The sequence below is a fragment of the Cyprinodon tularosa genome, unplaced genomic scaffold (genome assembly GCF_016077235.1).
Source record: "Cyprinodon tularosa strain WSP-4 unplaced genomic scaffold, ASM1607723v1 ctg103, whole genome shotgun sequence".
Lineage (NCBI taxonomy): Eukaryota > Metazoa > Chordata > Actinopteri > Cyprinodontiformes > Cyprinodontidae > Cyprinodon > Cyprinodon tularosa.
Genome location: NW_024037816.1, coordinates 1035135 through 1062494, shown reverse-complemented (window position 1 = coordinate 1062494; position 27360 = coordinate 1035135). Strand labels below are relative to the sequence as shown.

General features: G+C 38.6%; 1 protein-coding gene across 2 annotated transcripts in view; it reads right to left on the bottom strand.

Annotated features, from left to right (window-relative positions):
- nfatc3a (nuclear factor of activated T cells 3a) overlaps nt 1-27360 on the bottom strand; it is a 76294-nt gene that overhangs the window by 44038 nt on the left and 4896 nt on the right. The window contains exons 1-2 of one of the 2 annotated variants that reach the window (XM_038280990.1): nt 24425-24571; nt 4387-5566 (exon numbers count right to left, since the gene is read on the bottom strand). In XM_038280990.1, the coding sequence (XP_038136918.1) occupies nt 4387-5566; nt 24425-24446 (1202 nt within the window). In that variant the 5' untranslated portion in view covers nt 24447-24571. Of the gene's footprint in view, nt 1-4386; nt 5567-24424; nt 24572-27360 lie in introns of those variants that run through there. The other variant, XM_038280980.1, reaches the window with a different exon arrangement.

Sequence of the window (27360 nt, the reverse complement as noted above, 5' to 3'; positions counted from 1 at the left end):
GTATGTTTTGCTTCTTTGAATTTAATCATCTGGCGCATGCTCTCTACCATCTCCAAGGGACTCAGAGGGGAGCAGACGAAGCCACAGTGGAGGCTGTAGGCTTTGCTTTGAGCAGCCAGTCTGGAGCGCAGCGGGGCGGAGCGGGGGTTGCTGACGGAGTATGAGGGATTTCAGGGTTAGCAAGACATGTTGCTGTTAGCATAAACAAAACGTGTTGCACAATGCTTGCACACTGTTGCACTTTTATCCACAACTTTCTTTCCGCTGTCATCGTAGGTCACTCTAAATGCAAAGCGCTCCCATACAGCAGACCTATAAAGTGCTGCTGGCGCGTCTTCCAACTCCTGTTCTTTCCCAGTCGCCAGTCCGACACAATTCTCCACAACAACTGATTTTTTTTCCCCTGCTACACCCGGCTAAGCTGCTTCGCTTCTTCTTCTTCTTCTTGTTTACTACTGGCGGTTGGCTTTGGTCGCAGCACTGCCACCTTCTGCTCTGGAGTGTAATCGCTTCCTCTATGAGAAAAAGGAGCAGCGCATGAACCGAACGAAACACACGCGAACCGAACCGAGACAGTCGAACCGAACAATTCTGACGGTTTTCATAAATCGTCCCATCCCTAGCAGAGAGGGATGGTTTTTTTGGTAAAGCTGTGAGGAAAGATTTTTATTGTGCCTGTCTTTCTGCATGGAGTTTGCATGTTCTCCCTGAGCATGCATGGGTTCTCTCTGGGTACTCTGGCTTCCTCCCACAGTCCAAAAGCAGAACTGTTAGATTAAAGCTACAGTGTGTAATTTTCAGCGACATCTAACGTCCAGACTGCAGACCGCAGCAACATGAACATCTCCCCCCCACCGCTTCTCCCCCCCAACAGTACGGCGAGCGTTACGGGACAAAATGTCTTCCACGACGTCCGCATCACCTACCTTCTCAAGTGATGAGGTATGTCTACATAGATAATTTTAATACTGCCATCTATTGTTCAGTACCGTCTCAGTTCATCTCTCTCAACTTGCCGTAGTTACTTTCGAGCGTAATGGGCGATCTCGCAATGGCTCTGCGCTGCCGTAGCGCAAAGATGTCTGCCTCCATGGCTGCGAGACCCGCTCCTATGTAATTATAAATAACGAATTCTAAGGCAACACAAATATTAAGGTTAAGAGGCTGAGCTCGTAGATGATGATAAAATGACATAGTTATGTATAATATATTACATTTCTGACTGTATATCCCTGTAATTATTACACACTGTAGCTTTAATTGGCTTCTCTAAATTTGTGTGAGATATGAGTGTGTGCATGAATGGTTTTTTCTCCTGTTTGTTTCTCTTTTGCACTGCGATAGACTGGTGAAAATTGATGAATGGATGGATAAAAAGTGTAATTTGGCCCTTAATCAATTTAAAAATATTCTATTTTGTTTAAATATAAATATGTTTTTTTAATGTAAATAAAGAGAGGTAGAGGTATTATGCATTGCATTCATGTTAAATCAACCAGGAGGGGGCAAGTGTTTAATATATTAATATAGAGATTTTTTTTCTGTAGATGCATCATTCTTATTTTCTTATTAAATAAAGCAAAATAAGTGTTTGCATTTTTTAATACATTGTTGTTTCTCATAAAATAACCTTCAGTAACTAATTGAACAATTTAAATGTGACTATTTACTTGATGAATCATCAGAATAATGGATTAAAAAATAATAGTTTGTTACATGACAATTACATTTAATCTATAATTAAATAACAATTACAATTTCATATAAGGGCAGGCTGGTTTCTTTAGTTAAACCACTTTTTGTGTTTATTCTAATAATTTGATTTGCTGAGCCAAAACATTGAGGAGTGATGTGAGAAAACTGATCTAAAATAAATTAAGATTTCTTTAAAAAAGTGTATTTGTCCTTAATTTGAGTATATTAGATGAACTCCTGATGGAATGAGTAGTTATGCCCTTAAATAAGATAAATCAATTTTTTTTTTCTTATTTTAACATAAATCATCTTATTCCATTGACAAACCGCCTTATATACCAGCTGAAAAATAAACTTATTTTATGAAAAGCTGACTTAGATTTAATTTAGATTTCTTTTTCTTTCTCAGTACAGCTTTTTGTGTCCAAGGAAGAAGCTAACAATCCCGGCCACCTTGTTCCCTAGTTCCCTCTATCACAACCGATCCCACCCATTCAACCTGAGCCATCTGTTCTACTCACAACAGACTCACATGCAGGCATAGAGAGCTCAACATCCCATTTCAACACAAACAGAGCTCTAGACAACCTGACTTTCTTCTGTGTATGTAACATCTGCCTCTGAAACATACACTTACCTACAATTGTTAAAATATTGAGTGTAAATTGTGAATCATCATAGATTGGAGCCTGTTTTTGTCTGTACGATGATAGGTCTATGTGAATAAGCATTTGTGTTATGTCTATGGACATGTCTGTCTGTCTGTGTGTATGCGGTTGCCCCTGTGCCATATGTGCCCTGTGCTGATTTATAGCGCTAGGGGCCAGTGAACTCAGACAAGGCCTCATCTTCATCTGCCAGACACATTGGAGAAGTGAGCCAACTCCTCCTCCTCCGCTCCTGTTGGTGTGTGTGAGTACATTTGGCATGTGTGTGCCTGTGTATTTTTCTCCACATGCTAATAAACCTGTATAATAACACACAGCTCAAAGTTCCCTCATAACTGAACAATAAACAGAACCAGCAGACATGTTACCCAACAATGTAATTGATAAACATTAACTAGAAGACAATTTTAACTCTCTAAAAAGACTATTTTTATCTTTATGGCAACTCACAATTTTCATAAATTCTCATAAAAACATCCAACACTACTAATATTTCTTAACCTTGACCTAGTAATCCTTTTCAAAGACCCACTAAATTGTAATCTATGATGTAATCTATGACGCTTCACCTCGACTTCCAGTAAGATTAAAGTATAATTTCATTACATTTTGAGGGAATTTCATGTGAAAAAACACAAAGTAGCACATTGTTCTGCACATTTACAGATAGAAAATATTGTTCTTTGTTAAATTAGCTGGGGTGCAGTCAGACTGGACCTCAGATTCTCAATTAAATTTGTGTCTGGACTATGACTTTCTAACATGTGAACATGCTTTAAACAAAAACCCTACAGTGACACTTAGCTGTGTAGATCTTCAGATCACCAGCTCCCCTAGCTGACACACTAATGTGTGTTACTGCTGGGAGGGTGTGCTTACTATGATGTTAAGTGTTCGTTTTTTAGCATTTTAAATCTGTGCCAAAATGCTAACTTGTGGACCAATTCTAACAAATCAACTAATCAAATAAAGTTCGTCCAACCTAATTTGTTTAGGTTTATAGCTTAATGGAAAATTAGTAAATTAACTTTATTCAATTACTTGTTACCAGTTGAAGCAATTCATTGAAGTTGGAGCAGCATTTTCTATTTAGAGTGTTTCTAAAAGTTGACTTTGTGGAGTGCAGGCTTCATAAGTCTGAGTTGTTAGGTGGAAGAATATGTCATCAGAGTCTGCTATGTTATACTCCTCCGATATTGAATGATTAACTGAATCTCTGAGTCTTTTTTGATCAAATGCTGCCTAAAACTTCCCCTTATCTTTATTTTCTGAGGTGTGGTCTAAAGTCCTTTTCTGTCTGCATTAGTTTTACAGAGGAATCACATGAGATTTTTAATACTTTTGGAAATAGTTTAGCCATGTCAGTAATTTGTGAAGTTAAAATTCGCTGAACTCCGAGGTCCTGTGATAATACCAACAAGATGCAAATGAGTATCTACAAGATTTGAAAAAAAATGATAAGGATCCGATATTTGATTTTGTTGTTTTTATTTCCTGTACTTATTTTAATTTGCTTTTTGCGAAGAATTGAGGCTGTACTGGAGTGTTTAGAAAAGCTTTTGTCTCCACCAGCAAAATCTCATCGACTCAAAAGGTATAGCATCAAAAAGAAAAAGACTGATCAATATCAGTTGCAAATGGTGGATCACATCATGTAATGCACTGTGCACGGTGAACATGGAGCAGATGTTAGGAAAAGCCTAAACATCATATTGGGGGAATGTCTGTAAATTTCGGCAAAATATCAGGCTTTAATTATCCCTTATGAATGAGCCATAAGTCTAATTATGTCACTAATAGAAATAAAAAAAGATTTAATTAATTAAAAAAATGAAAAAATAAAATTAAAGCTATAATTGCAAACTCACTTTTATAAATGTCCAAGTTAACTGGCCACTACAATTCTTTCTTCAATGATAATGTCTTATAATGTGTGCAGAAATGTCTTAATCTTTAATTTGTTTAATGGTTTGTAAGACATGGTTGCATTCTGTTATACCTTTCAAAAAATCTGATATCTTACCTGAATATAGGCGTATGTCCAGGTTTGGGTTTATTCCATGAGAAGTGTGAGGGTACAGAGAGGAACTGTTCTACAGGCCCATCTTTTTTCAGACTGTGCATGTTCTCATCTGAAGGAGAATCCAGGTTAGCAGAAAGATTTTCCTGCTCGTCCAATGCCAGCTCTCCTTTCCCTGTCTGCAGAGGTGTTCTATCCTGTGAGGTCTTCCTCGTCTTTGATGGGATGTCCGTCTCAGATGAGCAGCACTGAAAAGGTGACATGACTACAGTGGGACTCCCGGCCCACGTATCTTCTGTCACGCTCCCCCTTGGGGAAGGACCTGGGGTCGGTGTAGGTGAGTGATGAGGAGAAAGAGAACCGGGATAGCAAATGTCGGCACTTGAGTGTCGCCTTTTGCCACAGGGTGAGGTTGGTCTTGATGAAGGCCTGGAAGGAGACCGGGGGCTAAGCCAATTTTCATCAGTGACACTGTTGCGTGGTGAATGGCAGGGAGACTGTCGGGGAGAAAGGGTGGAGTGAGAATGATGCACAAAGGGTGGGTGATGGTGCTGCCATGCCGACTGCTCCTCCAGAATCCCACCAACAGCCTGCGGGGACGCACACACTGGAGAGGTCAGAGGGGAGCCCAAACTGAACCTTGCAGCTGCTTCATTCAGCTCTGAGTCAACATCATCGTAGACATGTGAAAATGATTCGCAAGACGAGGCATCAGAAAACCAGCTCCTAGAGGAGAGGCTGCTGCAAGGGCTAGGACTAAGGGAAGAGTCCCTGTATGAGTGGTCCAGTGGTAAGTACAGGTGGTCTCTGGACAAGGGCCTGTCGCCATGATAATCTCTATCAGGGCCATTAGCCGTCAGATCCCCCTCACTGGCATCTATCTCCTGCTGGCAACTAGGGGAGATGGAGGTGATCTGGATACTGGGGCATTCAAAGGCTTTTGGTGCCTCCACAGGAGCAGAGGGCAGCAACGGCGAGGTGCCATACTTGGAGCCTTGTGCTTCATAGCTTAGAGGCTCAGATCCTGTTTTGTGCGATTGAAGGCGTGGAGAAGTGCTGATGACCTGATGGTGGGAGTGCATGCCATGACGAGGCAGGCCAATAGACTGGTGGTTGGTAACCATAGACTGGGGCTGGCCCACATTTAGGATGTAGAATGATGTGTTGTCATCAGGCTCCAGATCTAAGAGAGGCAGATAGAAGAAGGAGTTATAACCATAGAGGAAACTGGAAGAAACAATGTTTTACTACATGTCATTGCTTCTCAAGCTTCATTCAAAGTAGCTAGTCTGATACTGAATTCACATGGAAAACTGAACAATCAATTTTTGAGAAGAAGTCAAACTAGGAAAATAAATAATCAATCTTCCAGGGTTAAATGATAAATAAAATAACCATAAGTATCTTTAGCTTTATTAAACTATTCCACTGACCAACTCAACAAAGCTTCTTGTACCCTTATTTTTTAAAAGCTATTGTGCTAATTCTGCACATTTGCCCCGTGGGACTTAACTAATCAAGTTTGTCTTGTAAATGTAGAAAGAAAGATATGATTCAGTGGTTCCTGAACATTCTCCTTCTGAGACACTCTCCTTCTGAGTGTCTCCAATAAATAATATCTATTAACAAGTGATTGTTCAGAGATTTTATACCTTGGATAAGGAGGCCTTTGTTAATAAAATTTCAAATTTCAACTGTTCAAACTGGTATCTAAAGCTAAATTATGGAAAATTACACATTTAAAAAAGAAAAATAATAATATACAATTTGATGATAGTTTACATAGCTTTCGGAAAATACCTGACATTGCAACTAAAATCATGATCAAACAAAAAAAGCTATATATTCAATGGTTTAACACATTTTTAAAACAATGGCAGTGGGGGAAAGTAACTGTGTACATTTAGTTGATTACTGTACTTAAGTACTTTTTTTGAGTATCTTTACTTGAGCAATTTTCAGGGGATACTTATAACTTTCACTCCCCTTCATTTCAAAGCCAAATATTGTACTTTCTACTCCACTACATTTCGAGGAAGCTGCTAGTCACTTGTTTGTTTTGGCTCAGCATATCTTTTAAATCCACTGTGCTGTTTTTCTTTCTTGAAATACAATTTCAACATGGCATGGAAACTCGGGGTAGATATTATTTGTAGGTAATACCTTTTATAAAGGCATTGGTTGTTACCATGTGGCCAAGTTGTTCAGAAGGATGAGTTCTGAAATCAGAGTTCTAGTGTCTTTTTGGTAATCGATTCAACCTTAAACCTGTATTCCATGGTGAAAGTGTCTTTTGTTTTGTTTTTTTAAATAAAAATAATAATCCAAACAGCTGCCCTATTTTTTTGTGCCAACGTTCTTTACAAGTGGTGTAGAATTTGTAGCAGGGTTCTACGCATCAATACATCAAGTGGTTTCTGAAATGTCCTTAAAAATTACTCTGAAAATTACACAGAAATGTAATGTTATTAGAACATTTTATTTGTAGTTTTGAATACTCAAGTACTTTTCAATGCATGTACTTTTAAAAACTTACATATTTTACAAAGTGAGTATTTCAGTACCTTAACTTGAGTAGATGTTTGACCGAGTAAGATACGATAAGAGATAACATAGACTTTATTGATTTCACATTGGAGAAATTCACTAACTTTTACTTGTAGTTGAGAGGGAAATGACTCTGAGTATCAATACTTTTACTCAAGAACTACTGTTGAGTACTTCGTCCTCGAATGAAAAATAGGTTGTTTACACATATAAAATGGAGGTGATAACGGATAAAATGGCAACTTGATGGTAAAAAAATTGGGACTATGACTTTGAGACACAGAAACACAAACAAACCACAACAAAAGCTTTTCTTTTTATCTAATTATGTACTTTTAAGAAGTGCTGTTCTAATAGTACAAGCATTTCAGCTAAGATATGTTTTTCCATGATCATTTCCTGTTGCTATGTTTGCTTTTTTATTACAACCAAAACTTTTACGTAAAAGAGGATGAATTGCATTTCACGTAAAAGTTGTGGCAAAAATCATGCCTTGGGTTTCCTAAAAAATCAAAAATCATGCCTTGGGTTTCCTAAAACCAAGGGGCCAAGGTATTTGTGTGTTGTTCCAGAAGGGATGAGTAAAGAACAACACTACTTGGGAAACAAATTCGCACAACAATGCGAGCCGTCGGCTGTCATCACAGCTAGGGCTAGCAGGCTATTTATACCAAAGGTCACCCAGCACAGGCAGCATATATGTGTATAAACAGACACGCGCACTCAAACAGACAAGAGTCACTTGTGTTCATTGGCACTATTCAGTGAGTTTATTGATATGCTTTCACTAGTTATGCTCCACTGCTCCCACTGGAATGCACTTCCTCATGCTCTCCATTTTTCATATGCAAAATGTTAATTGGACAAAGTATCTTATAATGAAAAATGCTTTGCATTAACCAAAAGCTACAAAAAGTTATCAGGTGCATGCATTAAAATGAGCAATACCAAGCTATTAAAAAAAGTAGCTTTGTGTAAGGCATGAACTAAAACTCTAGTGTCTAGTAAGCCCTGGAGACCGAATAAAAATGGTTAAGTTAGTGTACAAAAATCTGGTTTTGCTAAAACCGCAACCCAGCATGACAGGATACAGTTATGAAATCCTTACACAACACTTGTATTCCACAATATATTCCTTCAACTTAACCACCTATTTTAACCTTTCACTTCAGAAAGTAAGCTATGACTAATAAGACTGGACAAAGGCTGGCTATAATATCTTGGCTTAGAAAAAGGCAAGCAAATGTCAGAAATTATGAAAAGGACGTTGGTACCTTCCAACATCTCCATCCAGTCCAGTAGCAACAGCAGGGGCAAGTTACGCATATTAATAGCTACTCAATTTTTGACTGGCCCTGTTTGTTGGTCCCCAGGCACAGTAATGGAGCCTCTGATGGCATCTAGGCTAACTGACAGGGAGCAAAATAGACACAACAGACAGAAAAGGGAAACAAATAGTTTGTTGTAAACAACCAGCCAAAAAAGGCAAGTTAAAGATGAAGAAATCCACCATGGCTGACTGCTGTTTTGATGCACAAACAATAATTCAGAGTAGAAGACTTTATAGTCCACCAAAATTGTCTTTTGGACCAATATCTCCAAAATCTGAAGAAAGTAATTACAGATTAGCTGAATGATTGAAAACATGAATATTTTGATTCTGAGCAAGATTCCCTTCTGTAAAAAGCTGCCTGTTGTCATCTGCTTTCCTCAAGGAGGAATTCCTTATTCATTGATTGTGAAACTTCTTGTGAAGCATCTCTCTGGGTGATAAAATTGGGCCATAAAAAGGGTATTTCATGCAATTCCTGAGTAATACCTTCTGTGCCGAGGGATTGACTCCTTCTTAAGGGCAACCAGATTTATCATTATTATTATTCAGTTTTACATTTCTGGAGGAAAAATAAAAAACACACTGAGAAAACCAACCACACCTATAAAACTACTACTCAGTAGTACTATATAATCTTAACTCAGTAGTTAAGATTATATATATATATATATATATGTATATATTTTTTTTTATATATATATATATATATATATATATATATATATATATATATATATATATAGGTGAAGTTGCTAAAGTCCAAACCATATATAAACAATACTACTTTAGGATACTTTGACACTGGTATGTTGCAACTGGCTTGTTTGGTTCCGAATGGTTTTACCATCAACTATGCAAAAATGCTCTCTACATGTCAGAAGAGAACCAGTTGACAGGTCTGTGATGATAAAATAGCAAAGGCAGCTTAAATTCCATTAACGACAACCAAGGTACGTGGGATGCTGTCTGGGATGCTAATGCACAAAAAGTGGAACCATAAAGAAGATGGACAACAACCACAGGTGACCCTATGGAAAAACAGAAAACCCATGCGACCTAAAACTATACCATATTTAATTGGAAAAACATTTAAAAATCCTACAAGTCTCCATTTCAGCACCAAGATTTAGATGGTAAGGTCAAAAACGTAAAAACAGCAGACTCATCCGGTCTAGTGATATTGGTTAGGCTGCAGCTCCATTGATACAAGACGAGGGTAATAGTGTGTAGGATATTTTCCTGAAACATTTCCTACCCCTTAGTACCACTTGAGTTTAATTTTTATGCCACAACCTACCTGATAATTGTTGCTGAGTATGTCTTAACCTTCTTCACAGTAGTGTGCCAAACTTCTGAAGGAAGTTCCAGCAGAAAAATGCACTTGAGTTTAAAGGGCGGATTAGACTTCTGCAACCACACACATCAAATGTCGCTTGCGTCTGGTCGGGAACCAGTTTTGCTGTTATGCTTCTGCACCGTCGGTCTGGAATTTCTAGGGACGCACAGCAGTTTCCCGCCAAAGCGCTAGGGAAAGCCTATTCAAGAACTCGCGAGAACTTCGGCGGATGGTCATGAGAACTTCTTCGGCAGCGCCAGTGGGAGTGTTTATTTTCCAAAACAACAATGGTGCATCTGGAAGATATCATGGTCACAGAGACAGATCTAGATTATCTATTGTTGTTATTCCTTAGTTTTTGAAAATGGCGCAACCCGGCACCAAATCTAGAAGGACGACCACACAGACAGACGGAAAGACATACCAAGGACCAATCACAGCTGCTTTTTGTCTTCACACTTCCGCTTGAGGTCTGCGCGGGTTTGCGACCGTCTGACATGTAGTCAGGATTTTTTTAGGTGTGCAAGGACAGTTGCAGAACCTCTGTGCAGGGGGCGTGGTCGTGAACAGAGACAGATTTGACGGGTGCAGAGGCTATGCATCAGAAGCATAAATTTGCCTAAAGCCATCTCAAACTAGTTTGTTGAAAAAACCAATTAGTTCACTAAAGTCCAGTGACCTCAACATCAAGCAGATCTCAATCTAGTGGGGCGTCTTTGAAACGTAGTAGAACAGAGGTTCTAGATGCTAAAGTTCTCCACAGCAGATGTGTGTTGCTGCAACTATTGGGAGTTTAAACAGTCCTGACAAAAAGGGGGATCAAAGCTAATACTAGCAAAAATGACCTAATAAATTAGCCAGCCAGGGAAATTCTTACTAGTGAGTGAAGCCTGTGATAGTCTTAAAATTGCAATTTCATTTTTAGTTATCTTAGATAAAGAATAGGAATTAAAATACATTAGATAGGTAAGGGGAAATAAAAAAGCCTTTGGTTTATACTTTTCATCCATTTCATAGCAAAGATTTAGAAATAAGTAAACAAATGGGAGTCATGCTAAGGGTGACCATGCTGCCTGGCTGAAAGCCCTCATAGTGCTTGGAGTTAAATTTAGTTTGCTACCTAAAACTGCACACAGTAAGGAAAGGGGCGGGTGATGGGAAATCCCCCTGTAAGAGCCAAAGTCACCTTAGGAGAGGAGGTCAGACAGGACCATGTAATGCCGTTTCCTTATCAATGGCCGTGGATGCAAACCCTATGCTCCGGAAAGCCCTGTGCGTCACACACTCCTCAAGTGTCCATACATCAGACAGCCAATCTGGTTAAATAAAGATCTCTAAGAGGCTTTGCTGTACCTAAGCTAATAATAGTTCCGCCTCACTGGGAGATGTTTCAGTGAAGGAAGGATTGGTGGATGTTTGTGACACACCACCAAGACCATTGTGTTCTCACCGTAACCACAGGGAACAGCCTGATCCGCTGCTGATGAAGGCATTTACTGTAGCTCCTTGACATAAAGCTCAACAGGTCCCTGGCTGAACGCCGCACTGCCAGATGATTCTCATTTGGGGGATAATCTCTTTCTCCCTCCTTTTATTCTCTCTGCACACCAAGTGTGTCAGGAAGTTGTGACCGGCAATGACATACAGGCCCACATACTGACAAAACCTGCATTACTACAAACAGAAAGAGGGATTTCTCTCAAAAGAAGATAATGTGCACTTCATTAAGGAGGCCTATTCTTTATATAGAAAAGTCTACACACCGCACACACACACACACAAAAAATTTGTTTTTACAGCTAATGTCACCAAATTACATTTAAAAATAAATTCAGATTAAATCTTGGCCAGGGCCTTTCGCCAATATTTTCATGTTCTTCCCATGTATGCTTGGGTTATTTCAAGTTCACCAACCCTGTTTTCTTCAGTGCCCTAACATCTGTTTGTCTTGTGTGTCTTGTTACCCCATGATCTACTAGAAACCTGTCGAGTATCCTGCCCCACAACCCAGAAGGATTAGGAAGGTATAGAGGACCAATGGATGAGTTGATGCATGAAAAGGATAAGTAGGAAAAAGATCAGGCAAAAAACAGAATCGACACGGCATCCCTCAGGTGCTTTCCATTAGTTTTCTCCCAAGGCATATCAGATCCAATCCAGTTGTTTGACTGCAGCCCACACACAGGAAGAGCAGTTGTTAGATTTCATTTAGGAAAGACTATCATGATTTTTTTAGTTCACTGGTTCACTGCACTGTTTGCTCAACTAACGTTACTGCTTTATGCTTTTGCATCTACTTTCATTTTTCTATTCTTTAACCTCAGTTTTCATTCCTGCTGCCCTATTGTGAAAGATTTATATGTGTAGATAATACATTGCTCTTGTTTCAAAAGATCTGTATACCATACTTAACCAAAGTCCTTCAACATTTAGGTTATAGACTTTAGGCTACAGAGGATGGAAACCTTTTCAATAGACGTTTGAAATATAAATCAGTCGCTGCACTTCTATACATAAGGGGTCACTACAGAGTAAATTTTTTCATCTACAAATTCTTCATCTACAAATGCAGAACTACGCAGTTTCAGCGTATCCATTCAGATACCAGACAGATTTTAATATTGGGTTTTGGAATGGATAGAGCTATCTTTACCTATTGTTTTTACAGTGATCTCCTACTACACTTCCACCCTTACATCTTTTTATGTGTCAGTTTGCAATGAATTGTTTCGGTGTGCTTATGCGTATGTGCATCTGCTCTTAACATATGACTGTCTAAGGTTACCAACATGCCCAAACGCCATGTGGTGGTGGAGCAGAATGGTAATCTAAGCCAGGGTTCCCTTTCTTGTGGGCAGGCAGGTTGATTAGCAAAGGCTCTGATTACATCCTCTGTACAGAAGGCTTTGTTGTTTTGGTCAGTCTCCTCTTTCAGCGCTCATCAAGAACTGCTGGTCAACAGAGAGCAGAAAAAAATGTACCAGTAATAAATGCACCAACAGCATCGTGGTAAAAAAAAAACAACAAACAGAAACAGCAGTTATGTGTCTGGCAAATGACGGAATATTATTTTTTGAAATTTCACAAGGATTTTTAATCTTTCTGCAAATGTATATGTCTCTAGAACTTATATTAGAAGTAAGAAATACATAAAAATTTTCATCATTAATATGCTAATAAAAAGGAAACCATTAAATAATATGACAAATAAAAAAAACCAATAAAAAAAGCAAACCTATGATACATGATTTACATCATGTTGCAATAATAAAAAACACAGACTCTTAAAAAAAAAAATAAAAATACCAAAGCAGACTTGAATCAACAGACTTCAATGCTTCAATGACAATCAATCTGCTAATTTAAGTCATCAAAACAAACATTAGGTCTTGTGGGTTTGTTATAATAAATGTGGTAAGCTAAAACCCAAGAATCGAATCTGGAGAGCCACTAAATCTTTCACTCCACTGTGAAATGTTGCCTGTTTGACAGATTTAGGATGATCATTCAATTACTAGGTAAACAATCACAGTTTAACAAAACCAAGGTTTCATTTGACACAAGTAAGACACTGAGTTCTTCATTTCAGCCTTTTAGGGGATAGTAAAACACTAAAACCAGGTTTGCTGAGTTGCAGAATTGCAGAAAGCGGGCAGACCCACACAACCAAGTAGAAGTACTACTAAAGAAAGGTGGATGACACAAAAGTAAAAGTAAATGACTGTACTACACTACAGCTGCAGAAGTGAACCTGTTCATGCTACAGGTCTGTCAGTAGACTGTGAGCTGCAGAGATCTGAAAAACATTTACCAAAAAGCCAGGCCAAGGAAAACAAAAAGCTTCAGTAGTGCTTGTAGTTGCAAAGCACTGTGGCTACTGTCGGTCATGGTATTCCTCCATGAAACGTTACCCGTCAATCACTGACGCTATGAGCAACAATAAATAATTTACGTCCATGTTTTCAAAACAGAAATCCCTTGATTACAATGCAGCAACCCCTTGAACACATTTCTGACTCTGACTCAAATAAGGAGAAATAACGATCCTGGAGAGTGATAAAATGATAAATGGTGTAGGAGAAAAGAGCCCATTTCTGCTGCGTTTACTCATACAGTAAGCAAAGTAGATTTACAATTACAGTAGCATTCCAGTTGCTCTTTATTTTGACAGGTTCAAGTTGTTAGGTTGGGAGTTATTTTTGCTGCAAGGCAGAAACAGTGTGACCCTGTAGTTCACCTTATAGGCTATATAGTGTATGCTGTTTGGGATTGTTATGCTGGCCATATAATATTAAAAATAATCATATTAGCACAATTTATATACCTTTATTTTTCATTAAGATTTCTATCCAGCAGTTGAAGGTGGGCCAGTCTGTAAGAAAGTCCAAGGTAACCTTTTATTTCCCCAGTCCAGTCTAGAGTACATATTCGCCATTATCTGTGCTAGTTACTCTCGCCTTTTTCTGTTGCTGATCAGACTCCAGTTATGACCCTTTTTATTACTTTTCGCAAACATTTTATTTTCTTACTTGTCTGTAGACTCTTTGATGGGGTTTGAGGTGCAGTTGTGGCTGTTTTTTAAATACATTATCAAAGACAGTAACCTGGTTCTTTCGCTAATGTGTCAATGGCGGCAGTCTCCTCAAAGTAGCCAGGTGAAAGAACGCACCCAAGCTCAGAGAGCATGACCCAGATCTGTCTGTTATGAACTGACTAATGGAGCCTATAGAGGCATATAAACAGAGGAAAACTAATTTTACACTTGGGGCAAATGTAAGGACATGCATGGGTAAAACAAAGGAATCTTTAGACTAGCACAATTACCCTTTAAGGGGATCATGACAAACTCTGGGTCGAACAAAAATTTAACCTCTTAGCAACTCTATGTATCTCTCTGTCTGAACTTCACTGAAATCATCTTCATCTGAATTGTATTTCTCTGAACAAAATGGCACAGTAGATAAATATCTGCTAAAACTGACTAACCCATCAGTGTTAACTAATACAAGCGAAACACAGCGAAACACAGTCTTTTTACTTATATAAAAAAATGATGAACAATAAATTGCCAATATTTTTTATTTTTTTGTTGGGGAAATAAGAACATTTCAAATCTACACTATGAATTTCCACAGATACGGCGATTACCAGCAGAGCTCACAGAGGTAAATTTAATTCCCTCACCCAGAGTTTTCCAAGAACTCTGCGTCTGGCCGGTGCCCTGCATTTCTAAACACAGACCTAGTGACGCACTTGCACACACGTATTGTAAGGCTTGGCCTACACCTGTGTCTCTAATCCTTGCTGATTGGGTCTGGGCCAAACTCACTGCTGATCCCCAGAAGTAAAAGTAGCTGGAACTGGAATAAAAATAAGAAAATTTGTAAAATTGGGCAGAATACTGTACATTTTCTTTGAAAGATGAAGAAGGAAATATCCACACTCATGAAATATCACAGATTTGTCAAATATGCATTGTCAGTTAATCTGACAAAACGAGGAGAAGGAGTTTTAATCTGTCATGTAATGTTATGGTTCTATTAAAACATCTTTTAATGCCATTTAAGAACATTCAGTAGCGAATAGAGGCGTAATAATGGCAGGCAAAGCCAATGTCAACATATGCCAGCAGCTAAATTAGGCTCCTAATTAACAATCTCATGCCGAGATAACATTATGGGATAAACAGAGTGCCAAGCGCCTACCTAAAACAGATACTTACTAACAGATTAAGATTCTTCAAGAATACAGAATAAGTCATTTAATAAACATTCATTTGATATCCTATCCTAAAAAAGTGGTTGATTCTTGAAATCTTTAACAATTGCAAAATGGTTACAGTAGCAAACTCATTTGTTATTGCTATAGCAAGTTGTGCTATCATTAACAATCTGGACAATTCTTGTTGTGCATTCTTATATCTGTGTAACTATGTTTAAAATGCAGGGGCAAACAGGAAAATATGTCAAAAACCTTTATCTGAGAGAAAAAGAAATAAAGTGCCTGACCTTTGTAAGTCTGCTTTCAAAGGTGAACCGCATCATGTCTCAAGTTAAGAGCACCCACGCAACAAGTGACACCCAGAGAAGAAAAGAAACAAATAAACCAAAGAGCCTTTACTCCTTGGTAGAACATAAAAGTAACAGAAGTGTTTGGAATGCCAGCTCAATTCTAAAGATATAATAAATAATGCATAATTAAAGTTAAAGGGGATAGCACAGGGTTTTTCTTCATGGTGTGGAATCCCGGAAGAAGTTATGAAATGTTATCATTTTAAATTTCTAAAAAGTAAAATGGTATATTTGTATGGGCAAAATACTTCAAGATGTCACTGTTACCTTATAGATTACCAGCAGTGACACCGAATGCAGCACAGTTTCCAACATAGTGCTCCTGTTGCTGTAGTTAGCAAATTTTCAGACCTCTCGAAGGTCATTTTTCCTAGCGCCCTTTTTTCTGTGTTAATGGAGACTTCTGCAACAATTCATAAAAGCACCGAACTCTGTCCTCCTGAGCCTTCCGCTCTCTCTCACTGTCCACATTTGTCATGACAGGAAGCAGAGAGAAACAAACCTGAAATATGTGGGTACCCTTGCTTTTAATCAGCATAACGGCCATGGAAAGCCTTGTGAGAACGTGAACACCGAGCCGTTCAGACTCCAATCACCTGACAAAGACAGGCGGTGCACACGATGCAGCTCCAACAGCAGGAGCAAGCTTCAACAAAAAAAAAGCTCCCCTCTTGATGTTGGTTATGATGATCAAACTGCTTTTAAAACCTCTATGGAAATATGTCAATTTCCTGACATATTTCCATATATCCTATATCAATAAACGTAATGGCAGCAGAAACTATTTATGTCCTCACTGGCACATAAACGTGAGGGAAACTCTGTGAAAATGGGAACCCTATGTTGGACTGCCGTGTTGCCAACTCAGCAACTTTGTTGCTATATTTACCGACTTTTCTTTCCTAAAAACGTTCCTGTGACGTTGGATACTTTGGTGACAGCGCCTTCAGCATTTAGTGTTTTGATGATTATTTTAAGCAGCACTGCTAACGAGGTTTATATAAGGGCTGAAACAATTAACCGGATTAATCGTCATTAATGAATTATTAAAATAATCATCAATTAATTTAGTAATCAATGAAATATCCAAAATTGTAAAAAAAAAAAATATATGTATAAATATTTTGCATTTAATAAGAAAAAAATAGTTTTAGTGTCACCTGGTTTCCTTTTGTGAAAAAGAAATCTTCTTTAAGGAACCTTTGGCTATCCGATTATTAATCAAAAAATAATCAACAGATTGATTGATTTTTAAAATAATCGTTAGTTGCAGCCCTAGTTTACATATTTTCACTCTTTCCTTGGCTTGAGTTTGAGGACTACCTTTTGTTCTGTACATATAGCAAAGTTTCTGACTGGAAAAAAATACAGCGTTACAAAACATGAATTATTAATTAATGTTAATTTTTTTCTAATTTGATGATCAAATGCCAATATTTAAGAAAATTTTGAGTGCCCCTAAAATATTTTTTTGTTCCCATTATTTATTGATTTTTCTTTTGGGAGCACTAGTGCTTCTGGTAAAAAGCTAAAAAAAACTCTTAGCAAACTTATCTTCTGCTGTTAAGACATTTACACTTGAGAAACTATTCAAATAGCCCAACTTCCAATGGTCCAAAGACTTTAGACAAAAGACTTACTAAATGTGTCCATCAGTTTGTTGAAAAGTAGAAAAAAAAAGCAACTGCACTTTGGAAGAAAGCAAGTGAGGCGAGGTAAGCATAACATCAGAGGTCACTGCCAACAGGACTGACATTTAAACATTCTGGTGCACGTGTCTGAAGAAGTCAGTCTGGAAGAGGAAGAAGGTGACACAGAGAGCAAGGAAGAGGGCCATACAAAGAAACAGAGCTAGTGTTTGTGTGTGAGAGAGAATGCAAGAGTGCACAGGTGTCAGGAGAAATGTAGAATACAGAGAAAGTGAGACAGAGTAGTTAAACATGACAAGACTTGGAGAAAGGAGGGAAATTTCAGGTTACACAACGGGCCACCGATAAATGCTTTAGCATGGTTACATTTTACATTACAGCTCAATTTTTTTAGGTCAACCCCTGTATCCGTTATATCATGTTGGCCAAGAACACCAATTTCAAAAGATTATTAACATTTAAGTAACAGAAGCACTTCCCATTCAGTTGGTAGTCAGACCATGAAAAGACAAGAAAAACAAGCAGGAAATAATTATGGCGCAAACAGGAAGGCTGTAGTTTCCAGAACTTGACAAAGAAAATACAGCTGGAAGCTGTATAACAGACACACAGGGCCTCTAAGATCATTTATAACCGCTCAACATTTTTATCCCTCTACAATACGTTTCGGCTTCATTTATGATTTCATTTTATCAGGCTTTGTCAAAAAATGAGGTCCAGGATATAAAACAATATCAATGAAAAAAACTAATTATTGCCATTTAATCATTTGTAAAACTTAATTTCAGGAGTTTAACATCCCTTGGAAGGGATATATGGTGCTCAATGTGGGAGGCTGAGTGCAGAGCAGGGGAAAAGGGCACTCACGTATGCACTGTGCCTAAGTTTGGCACTGGTTGCTGGGAGACCAAGGGAAGTACCTTGCTTCTCAGGCTGCGACTTAAATGTGGTGTGTATCCATTAGATTGTCAAAAGAAAGGCCTGGGATCACCATAACTGATGAGGAGGAAGAGTGAGCAGCAGCAACACAAAGGCTCACGGTATCTATCAGTAGGACAGTTATAACTCCTTCAGGAGCTGCACTTGTCCATGTTTACTTCAGAGTGAGTAGAAAGCTATGTGACGGTCTGTTGACATGTAGAGAAGAGTCAGAGCAAGACTTCTAAAAAAAAGATACACTATATTGCCAAAAGTATTTGCTCACCTGCCTTGACTCACATATGAGCTTAAGTGACATCCCGTTCCTAATCCATAGGGTTCAATATGACGTCGGTCCACCCTTTGCAGCTAGAACAGCTTCAACTCTTCTGGGAAGGCTGTTCACAAGGTTTAGGAGTGTGTTTATGGGAATTTTTGACCATTCTTCCAGAAGCGCATTTGTGAGGTTGCACACTGATGTTGGACGAGAAGGCCTGGCTCTCAGTCTCCGCTCTAATTCATCCCAAAGGTGTTCTATCGGGTTGAGGTCAGGACTCTGTGCAGGCCAGTCAAGTTCATCCACACCAGACTCTGTCATCCATGTCTTTATGGACCTTGCTTTGTGCACTGGTGCACAGTCATGTTGGAAGAGGAAGGGGCCAGCTCCAAACTGTTCCCACAAAGTTGGGAGCATGGAATTGTCCAAAATGTCTTGGGATGCTGAAGCATTCAGAGTTCCTTTCACTGGAACTAAGGGGCCAAGCCCAGCTCCTGAAAAACAACCCCACACCATAATCCCCCCTCCAACAAACTTTACACTTGGCACAATGCAGTCAGACAAGTACCGTTCTCCTGGCAACCGCCAAACCCAGACCCGTCCATCAGATTGCCAGATGGAGAAGCGCGATTCGTCACTCCAGAGAACGCGTCTCCACTGCTCTAGAGTCCAGTGGCGGCGTGCTTTACACCACCGCATCCGACGCTTTGCATTGCACTTGGTGATGTATGGCTTGGATGCAGCTGCTCGACCATGGAAACCCATTCCGTGAAGCTCTCTGCGCACTGTTCTTGAGCTAATCTGAAGGCCACATGAAGTTTGGAGGTCTGTAGTGATTGACTCTGCAGAAAGTTGGCGACCTCTTCGCACTATGCGCGTCAGCATCCGCTGACCCCGCTCCGTCAGTTTACGTGGCCTACCACTTCGTGGCTGAGTTGCTGTCGTTCCCAAACACTTCCATTTTCTTATAATACAGCTGACAGTTGACTGTGGAATATTTAGGAGCGAGGAAATTTCACGACTGGATTTGTTGCACAGGTGGCATCCTATCACAGTTCCACGCTGGAATTCACTGAGCTCCTGAGAGCGACCCATTCTTTCACAAATGTTTGTAAAAACAGTCTGCATGCCTAGGTGCTTGAATTTATACACCTGTGGCCATGGAAGTGATTGGAACACCTGATTCCAATCATTTGGATGGGTGAGCAAATACTTTTGGCAATATAGTGTATCATGAGCCTACAAAGAACTGGGGACACTCATTTAAACTTCATTTTGTCTGTCAAAGGTGGTCTGAGGATTCTGGGTCGTTTTCTTTTTTTTTTAATCATCAGCAATATCTTGGCAATCATTTGGCCACCATTAACCAACAATAACCTATAAAAAATCTACATTTAAATGTAGATTATATATATACATATATATGTCCAAGTGGGACCATGTTGAATGTTTAAATGCTAACAGTTATAGAAACTAGAGACATTGAAATTCCAGCTCAAAAACAAATCAAAATATGTACAAAATGCATCTGTATGGCAACAGCCATAGAAAACCTAGATTGGTCAACCTCTAATGTTTATGGACCTAATCTACTCAAGTTGGCAAATATAGAAACACATGTAAACTTGACAAAACATGAAAAGCTGATCACCTAACCAGGAGTACATGGACGATTCAGAGATGGAATGTACAATATAGTAGGTACTGTTCATTTAGCTTGTTTTCTTTAAGAATATGCAGAACATATATCAATCATCCGAATATACAAAATACTGGGAGAAGGATATGCAAATATAAGTTGCTTACCACCCAAAATGGGACTTATTAAGCCTGATTCAGCTGCAGTTTCTTCATCTGTATTCAGCACATATGAAAGTTGGGTGTAAATAGGCGTGCAAAAAAGTCATTATGGCGAAGAGGTATAGGTACAATAACAGAGGACAGAATTGGAATCCTCCATGCACGTGTCAACATCTTTGGACTTAAGGATTAAAATAGCAGAGACACATCATCTATCAAATTATGATATTTTGGAGGAAAACACTTGCTTTCCAATACTGCATTTTCTTTTGTGTGGATATATCCTTCCAGCGCTACATCACAGTTAGTAGCATCTCCCAAAGTAATTTTTCTCTTGAAGTTTTGTCTTCTGCTTTGCCATTATGTTTCTTTCTGTGTTTTCTGCCTTCTTTTTCCTTATGAACCAAAACTGCAAAATAAATTCCCCGCTATGCTCATTAAAAAAAATCCCTGCAAGAACCCTGTATTATCTCTTTTTTGAATAAGGTGTTCCACATCAGGTTTTCTCTTATCACTTGCAAACACAATTTTCATAGGTCATGCTAACTGACATGCTAACTAATGCACCTGTAAAATCAAGCAACAGATAATTAATAGGTTTAAAGTGGGTTTTCCCACTATACTTTCAAGCAGGTATTGATGGTCAATTCCAATTTTTTTTACTGAAATTCAATCTTTTCGGCATTGTCTTGTATACTAGTTTAATGTGGCCGCTATCAGACTATTCAGTACATCAAAGCAGCCTGTAAGCACAGAAGAAGAATGTAGAAGTCACATACTGTTTACAGAAGCAATGATGAATGTGACTGTCACTACTACTATTAACAACGGCCATTTGCAAAGCGATCAGTCAGTGCTGCTGCTGAGAAGTCTCAGCGGACATGTAGGGGGAGCTCTGGCAATGATGTAAAAAGCGGATAAAATGCAGCATGACAATTCTGCCTGTCAATACTTTTGTTTTATTTCAGCATATGGAAGTGGCTCAAATCAGATTTTTTCTAGCGGAGTGAAAATATCGGATTTGGGCCGTTAGGACTGCCCATAAAAAGAGGGATAGGAGTTGTATATGGGGGGAGAGGATTGTATTTGAGATGCATTTGTCTGCACATAGTTTAAGAGTATCACACAGCATGAAAACTATTTAAAAAGGCACAAGCACTGCTTAAAATGCGAAAAATGCTAAAGGAGCAATATGTTATAATAATGACACTTAGTGTCAAATCGGAATGCAGCTTCCACCTATGTCTCTGTTGCCTTGAATCTGAAGAAAACACTTTTTGCTTGTATCCTCTTTGTCAGATTGGACAGCATCTATAAACATTGCTTATTATACATATACTTTCAAGCAACACATTCTCAACAGGATGTAGGTATTTTCCAGACTTTCTTTGTATTTAGCAGCACCCATTAGGAAACTGTACCCTCAGCATGATCCACCAAGGTGTTTCAAGTTTGTGATCAAGCTTTCAGGATAATGAGGATTAATAATTGTTTTCTACTAGGGGTGGAACGGTTAAACAAATCCAAGGTTCGGTTTGGTTCACGGTTTCGTGGTCACGGTTTTCAGTTCGGTATATGTTCTTGCTACTCTTCTATAAGGGCCAGATTTCTCAATTGCATCACTAACAGTTGTTCCACTAAATGTTTGAACCCCTGTAGCTTCTCCGGAGTTAATAAAGTGCTCTATGCTGCTCGCTGATCAATGCACTCCTTATACTCCTGCTAGTTAAGGTCAATGGCCAGTTCTTGGTAGGTTTAGTGTTCTAGCACACTATAGCCCCATTTACAATACACTTTTGAAACCGTGCCGGGATCGGTCTGAGCACGGTAACCGAGATAACTATTGGGTGTAAATGGCATGCCACACTGAACCGGACCATAACAGACACAACCAAACCACGCTAACATGGTACTAGTTCATCAGTAAGGCTCGGCGCGGTTCAGTTCTGGCTTAGTTTTCTGATAACAATGTCAGCCTTGATAATCATGAAACTTCAGACATTCATAAAAATACTAGCTTCCCCTACCATGCCACATGATTTCCAGTGATGATTCTGCTTGGAAGTGTGATGAACCTCAGTGTCTGTCATTGTTTCCTGCAACTGTAAGCCTTTATTAGAATATTGTTTGTCGTATCCAATTCCCAAAAGCTGACTCTGTCAAGTAAATTCACCAAAGGCTGCCTTCTTCGCCTGACTCTCCACAAGCAATATCACAATTATAAACAAACTTCCTGAATGTTACAGTCGCCGCCATGTTGATTTGCTTGTTTACTCTAGAGAGCAGTAATACCGTAGATTGTCACTAAGAGGTGAAGAACCGTGCTAGCATGATGTGTAAACAGTCATAAGGAGCCGAGCTCGCCACGATTAACTGATCCAAGCTCGGCACAGACTCGGCACAGATCGGTTTTCAGAGGGTAGTGTAAATGGGTCTTATGTCTATTTTGTATGACAGATTAAACAATACAATGTGAGATGTTCAATGCTTGGACTTTTGTTTTACAACATAAATCATGTTATCCTCTATCTTTTGGAAGTTACATATTTGTTCAGCTTTAATAAAACTCTGCTCAGAAAATATATAAAGCTGACAAAAGGGAACCAACATTGCTGCAAAAAGGCAAAATGGACAATTAGCAGAATATTTTGATGTAAATATTCAGTTTTATAAGACTGAAATATAAATAACATATATATTAAACAGTGATTCCCAGGGTTGGAAGCGAACCTTAATGTAAAACACTGGGTGTTTTAAAATGATCTAATGAGCCAGTAGACAGGATGCAGTCTGCAATGCGCTTGCCGGGATGTCGCTTACTGGGTTGGCGGTCACATATTCTTTAATCAGTAGCAAATATGCATCTGTTCCGTCCTGTCTGGGTGCATGAAATCTTCGGATCCAGGGTGCAGCTTGTTGAGTTCAGGCTTGTAAAAGAGCAACTATTTCCAGGTTTATTGTCAGCTCAATGTGGAACAGTTGGAGAGTTTTCTAGCGAGAGTCAGACAATTATAAATTGGACGTACAAAATACTAGCTACTGCACATTGGTTAAAGTTCAGATTAGCAGCATAGCTGAACCTGTACCTGCAGATTGTACCTAAGCTCCCTCATGCTACTTTTACCCTTTTCTAGCTCATCCGCATTGCACGTCATTGAAATAAATGGGTTTTAGAGTGTAGAGGTGTGCGCTAAATGTCCTGTCCTAAACGCATATATGGGAAAAAAATGGCCATTTGCACCATTTTCACCAATTTGTTTACAGGTTAGAAAGCTACAGCCCAAAAAAATTGTTTTTTAAATTGACACTAGAATGAGAGCTGTAATTTTTGTAAACCACTGAGCTAAAAAGAGGTTTGGTAAATCCAAAATGTCACAGTTATTTCCTCTCTTTACAAAACGGATAGAAGACAAAATGAAAAAAGTCTCTAGATGCAGACGTTTTACAGATTTCACTCTGCTGTAATACAAACTCTGACATGTTGATGCAGCGCAGCCAACAGTAGCTTGAGTTACACTAAATTTAAACTAGACAGATGCCTTGCATAGTTACTCATGCCTCACCCTAGGAAACAAACGTCTCATTCATCCCGCTGGGTGCCAGGACCCCCTCATTTCAGCAGGGTTAGGGGGCACCCACATGATGATCTTAGATGTAGAGCATATACTGTCCAACCTTTGACCCCAAAAGTTTACATTTTAATGGATATATCAGGATTGTTTTAAATTCAAGGATAAAAGTGAACTGTTCCACTAAAATGTACCTATCTCCTACTTTAACATTTCACTGCATTTTCTTCTTAAACAATACATTTGTCTAAACACAACACTAAATTGTTTTAGACCTATAAGCCAAGCAAAACATGAGACATTTGTACTTCATCAGTTAGCCAGAAGAGATCTGACTAAAAATAAGAATAGAAACCTTTATAATTTAAAGTTGAGAAAAGGAAAAATGTCTCTTTTATTGCTGTTAAGTTCCAATGTGATTACAGATGATTCAACATCTTACACTGTAATAACAGCTGTAGAGAGAAAGAAGACTCTCCAATCTCTCTCCCATTCACAAAACTAATACTGGGCTGCGATACAGTCATGCCTTCACACTCACCTGGTGATGTAGCACAAAGCATACTTCCACTATTCTCCTCACAACAAAACAGCAAGGAGTAAAAACTTGATGGGAAAAAAAGGATTCTCCTGCTTCAAGTACAAAGTAGTCACTAGAACCTGCCGTCTGCCCTCTGCCACTCTCTTTGGGAGCTCAAAATAGTCCACCATGAGAGCGATGTAATTTCAGTCTTTCCCACGACAAGGACTAGAGGGATCGTGCTCTTGGCTCACAGGAGTAGAGCAATGACAATAACAGGCACAAGGGCAAAAGTGCTTTGCCCACCGCTTGCACTCAGTTTAAGCAATTCATTGCAAATACTGCAAATACTGAGGAGGTTTAAAAAAAAAAAGTCGCACAGCTCAATAACCATGGCGAATCAAACCTGACTAGACACTAAGGGGTTGTGGTGACTTCTGGCATCTGGATATTTCATTAGCTTAGATCAGTCTCTCTGATGTCACTGGTGGTTTCTTTCATGTCCTGAGAGAGCCGTATGAGGAAAAAGCCTGAGGCGTCCTGGTAGCCGGTCTGTAACAGCTTGGTATCGAAAAAATTAATTCATTAAGAATTCTTCTAGTATGTAAGCAACAAATGTTATTGCGAAAAATCAGAAGAAAGACAGATTCAACTATTCAAGAAGAACAAAAAAACGCAGTCTGTCTACTTATCAGCAGCTAGACATGCTGTGCCCCCTTTTTAATATCACTCCACCCTACCATCTGAATCCCACATGGTATAAACAGCCAGAAAGCCAGACACCTCTACACCGGATCTACTACCCTGACACCTATAAACGGCACTGCTGGGCACCTCCTTTATTTATTTCTAACCCCCAATTATGCCACCACAAAAACCTGTTCTGCTTTTTCCACGTTTGTCTACTTAAGCCCTGAAATGCTTATATTTTATCTTCCATGACAAAAGAAGAACAAGAAGTCTAAATAAGCATCAACAATAGAATTAAAAAACAAGACTTCAAAAATATTTTTTGTAACCTAGAGGGCACCTTTAGATTACCTGCCAGATAATGTTGAGGAAAAGAAAGCAACTTTGAAGCCGTAAAAATGTCACTCATTAGTTGTCAGAGCCGCCACTTTCAGTCGCATTTGTTTCACAATGACAGAGGGCAGAACATTACAAAGTGAAGAGCCCTCAAGTGACACTGATTTTTACATAGTCATCTATCATAAAATGACTCAAATATCTAATAATAACGCGTGCTTTAATTCATCAAGCTAGACGACACAGGGTAATTTACCTGTGTTCTGATTCAGTTTTAAGGAATTTTAGGTTTAAAAGGAGATTTTCATAAACATCAAACAGCTAAACTTTTACTATTCTTCAGGATGTTTACTTGGATTGTTCTACTGTCATTGTCTTCTAGTTCAACTGCAAAAAAACAAGCACCGCCCATGATGATTGTGCAACTGTGCACAATGGCCTACAATGAAGTTTTTTTCTCGGCCAAAAAATGTTTCCACATAAAACAAAAAAGCCTGGCTACTCCTGATGTTACTTCTAAACGTAGGCCCTTAAGATCAAACTATATGATAATTTGTTAACATTAAACTCTATTGCACAATCTCTGTTCTGAACTCATATGTTTGTGGATTTATGTATTCATCTGTTCCATAACTGAGCAAAGTTGCATGTCCTGTCACCTAAACGCAGAGAAGCAGATTAAATTCCTGGTAAGTGTTCGTGTTTATTTATGCAAAGGGGACACAAGCAGATTGGCTATACCTTTCAGCAGTAAATGTCTCTTTAAAAAAATGAATAAAACCTAAAAAGTGTGGAAAAATTAAGTCAGAGTTTAAAAATAACAAGGGAGACAAATTTCCCCGTGACTTAATGGAATTACCATTCCTAAGTTTATAATGCGTATTCATGATGAATTTCTGTTCAGTACGAGGCATATGTGAAATCTACTGAAGTCTAATGCTGAGACAATATTATAAAGAAATTTATGGTGTTTGCATATTTCAAATAAGAGACATAGTCTTTAAATTGCCAATTATAATGAACCTCTCATTTAAAGTTGACAAAAAGCATCTTTATTCAGCAAGGTATAAACAAATTTCTATTTTAGAATTTGTGCATTTTTTCAATTAGTAACAGTTTGGCAAAACTGAAATAGACTCAATGTGGATATTCGGTAGGGCTTAGAAAATTCTGCAGTGTATCAGTTCCAATATATGACGATGTAAAATCAATAAATTTTTCTCTGCTCTGCACTGGTAGAGTAATAAAAATATTATTGGTTAGTTAACTCTTAATACCTGGTAATTAATTAGGACAAACCAACCGTTTTCAGTTAGTGAACTTATCAACCAAAAGCAGTTTCTGAATTTCCTAAAGTCAAATTAAGTTACACAAGTTTTCATGACTTACTAATGACGGTCTTGTAGTTCCTTCACTTTCTGATGTCAAAAATTCAGTTTTTAATCAAATGTCTTGAGACAAAATTTGTTGGTGAATTTATGCCATTTAAAATGAATACTAAAGTAAATGAATGAAAGCCCTGTATTCCCCTTTTTATGTGTTATAGTCCTCAATGAAAACAGTCAAAAGAAGAAAGAGAATATTTTAGAAACTGGTATCAGTCAGGAAATGCCAGATTGACGCATCTAAAAAAAAAGACTGTAGGATATTTATCTCTTTATTGGCCGTGGTATGATTCAACCAGATTCTAGACTTAAAGACAATCTTGGAAGATTCAGTTTGTGCTGACCTTCCATAATATGAAGATGAGTTCTGTTTCTGTACGATGTCTTTGCAGCACAGCTTTGCACTGCTTAACGTTTTAAAGTAAGTAAAGCAAAGGGAAAAAAAAGACATAAATAGACAGCTGGTTCCTTTGGTTGGCCTTACAATATCAGGGGAAATCCTTGACAGTAAATTTGATGCTTGCAAGCAGAGCAGTGGAATATTTC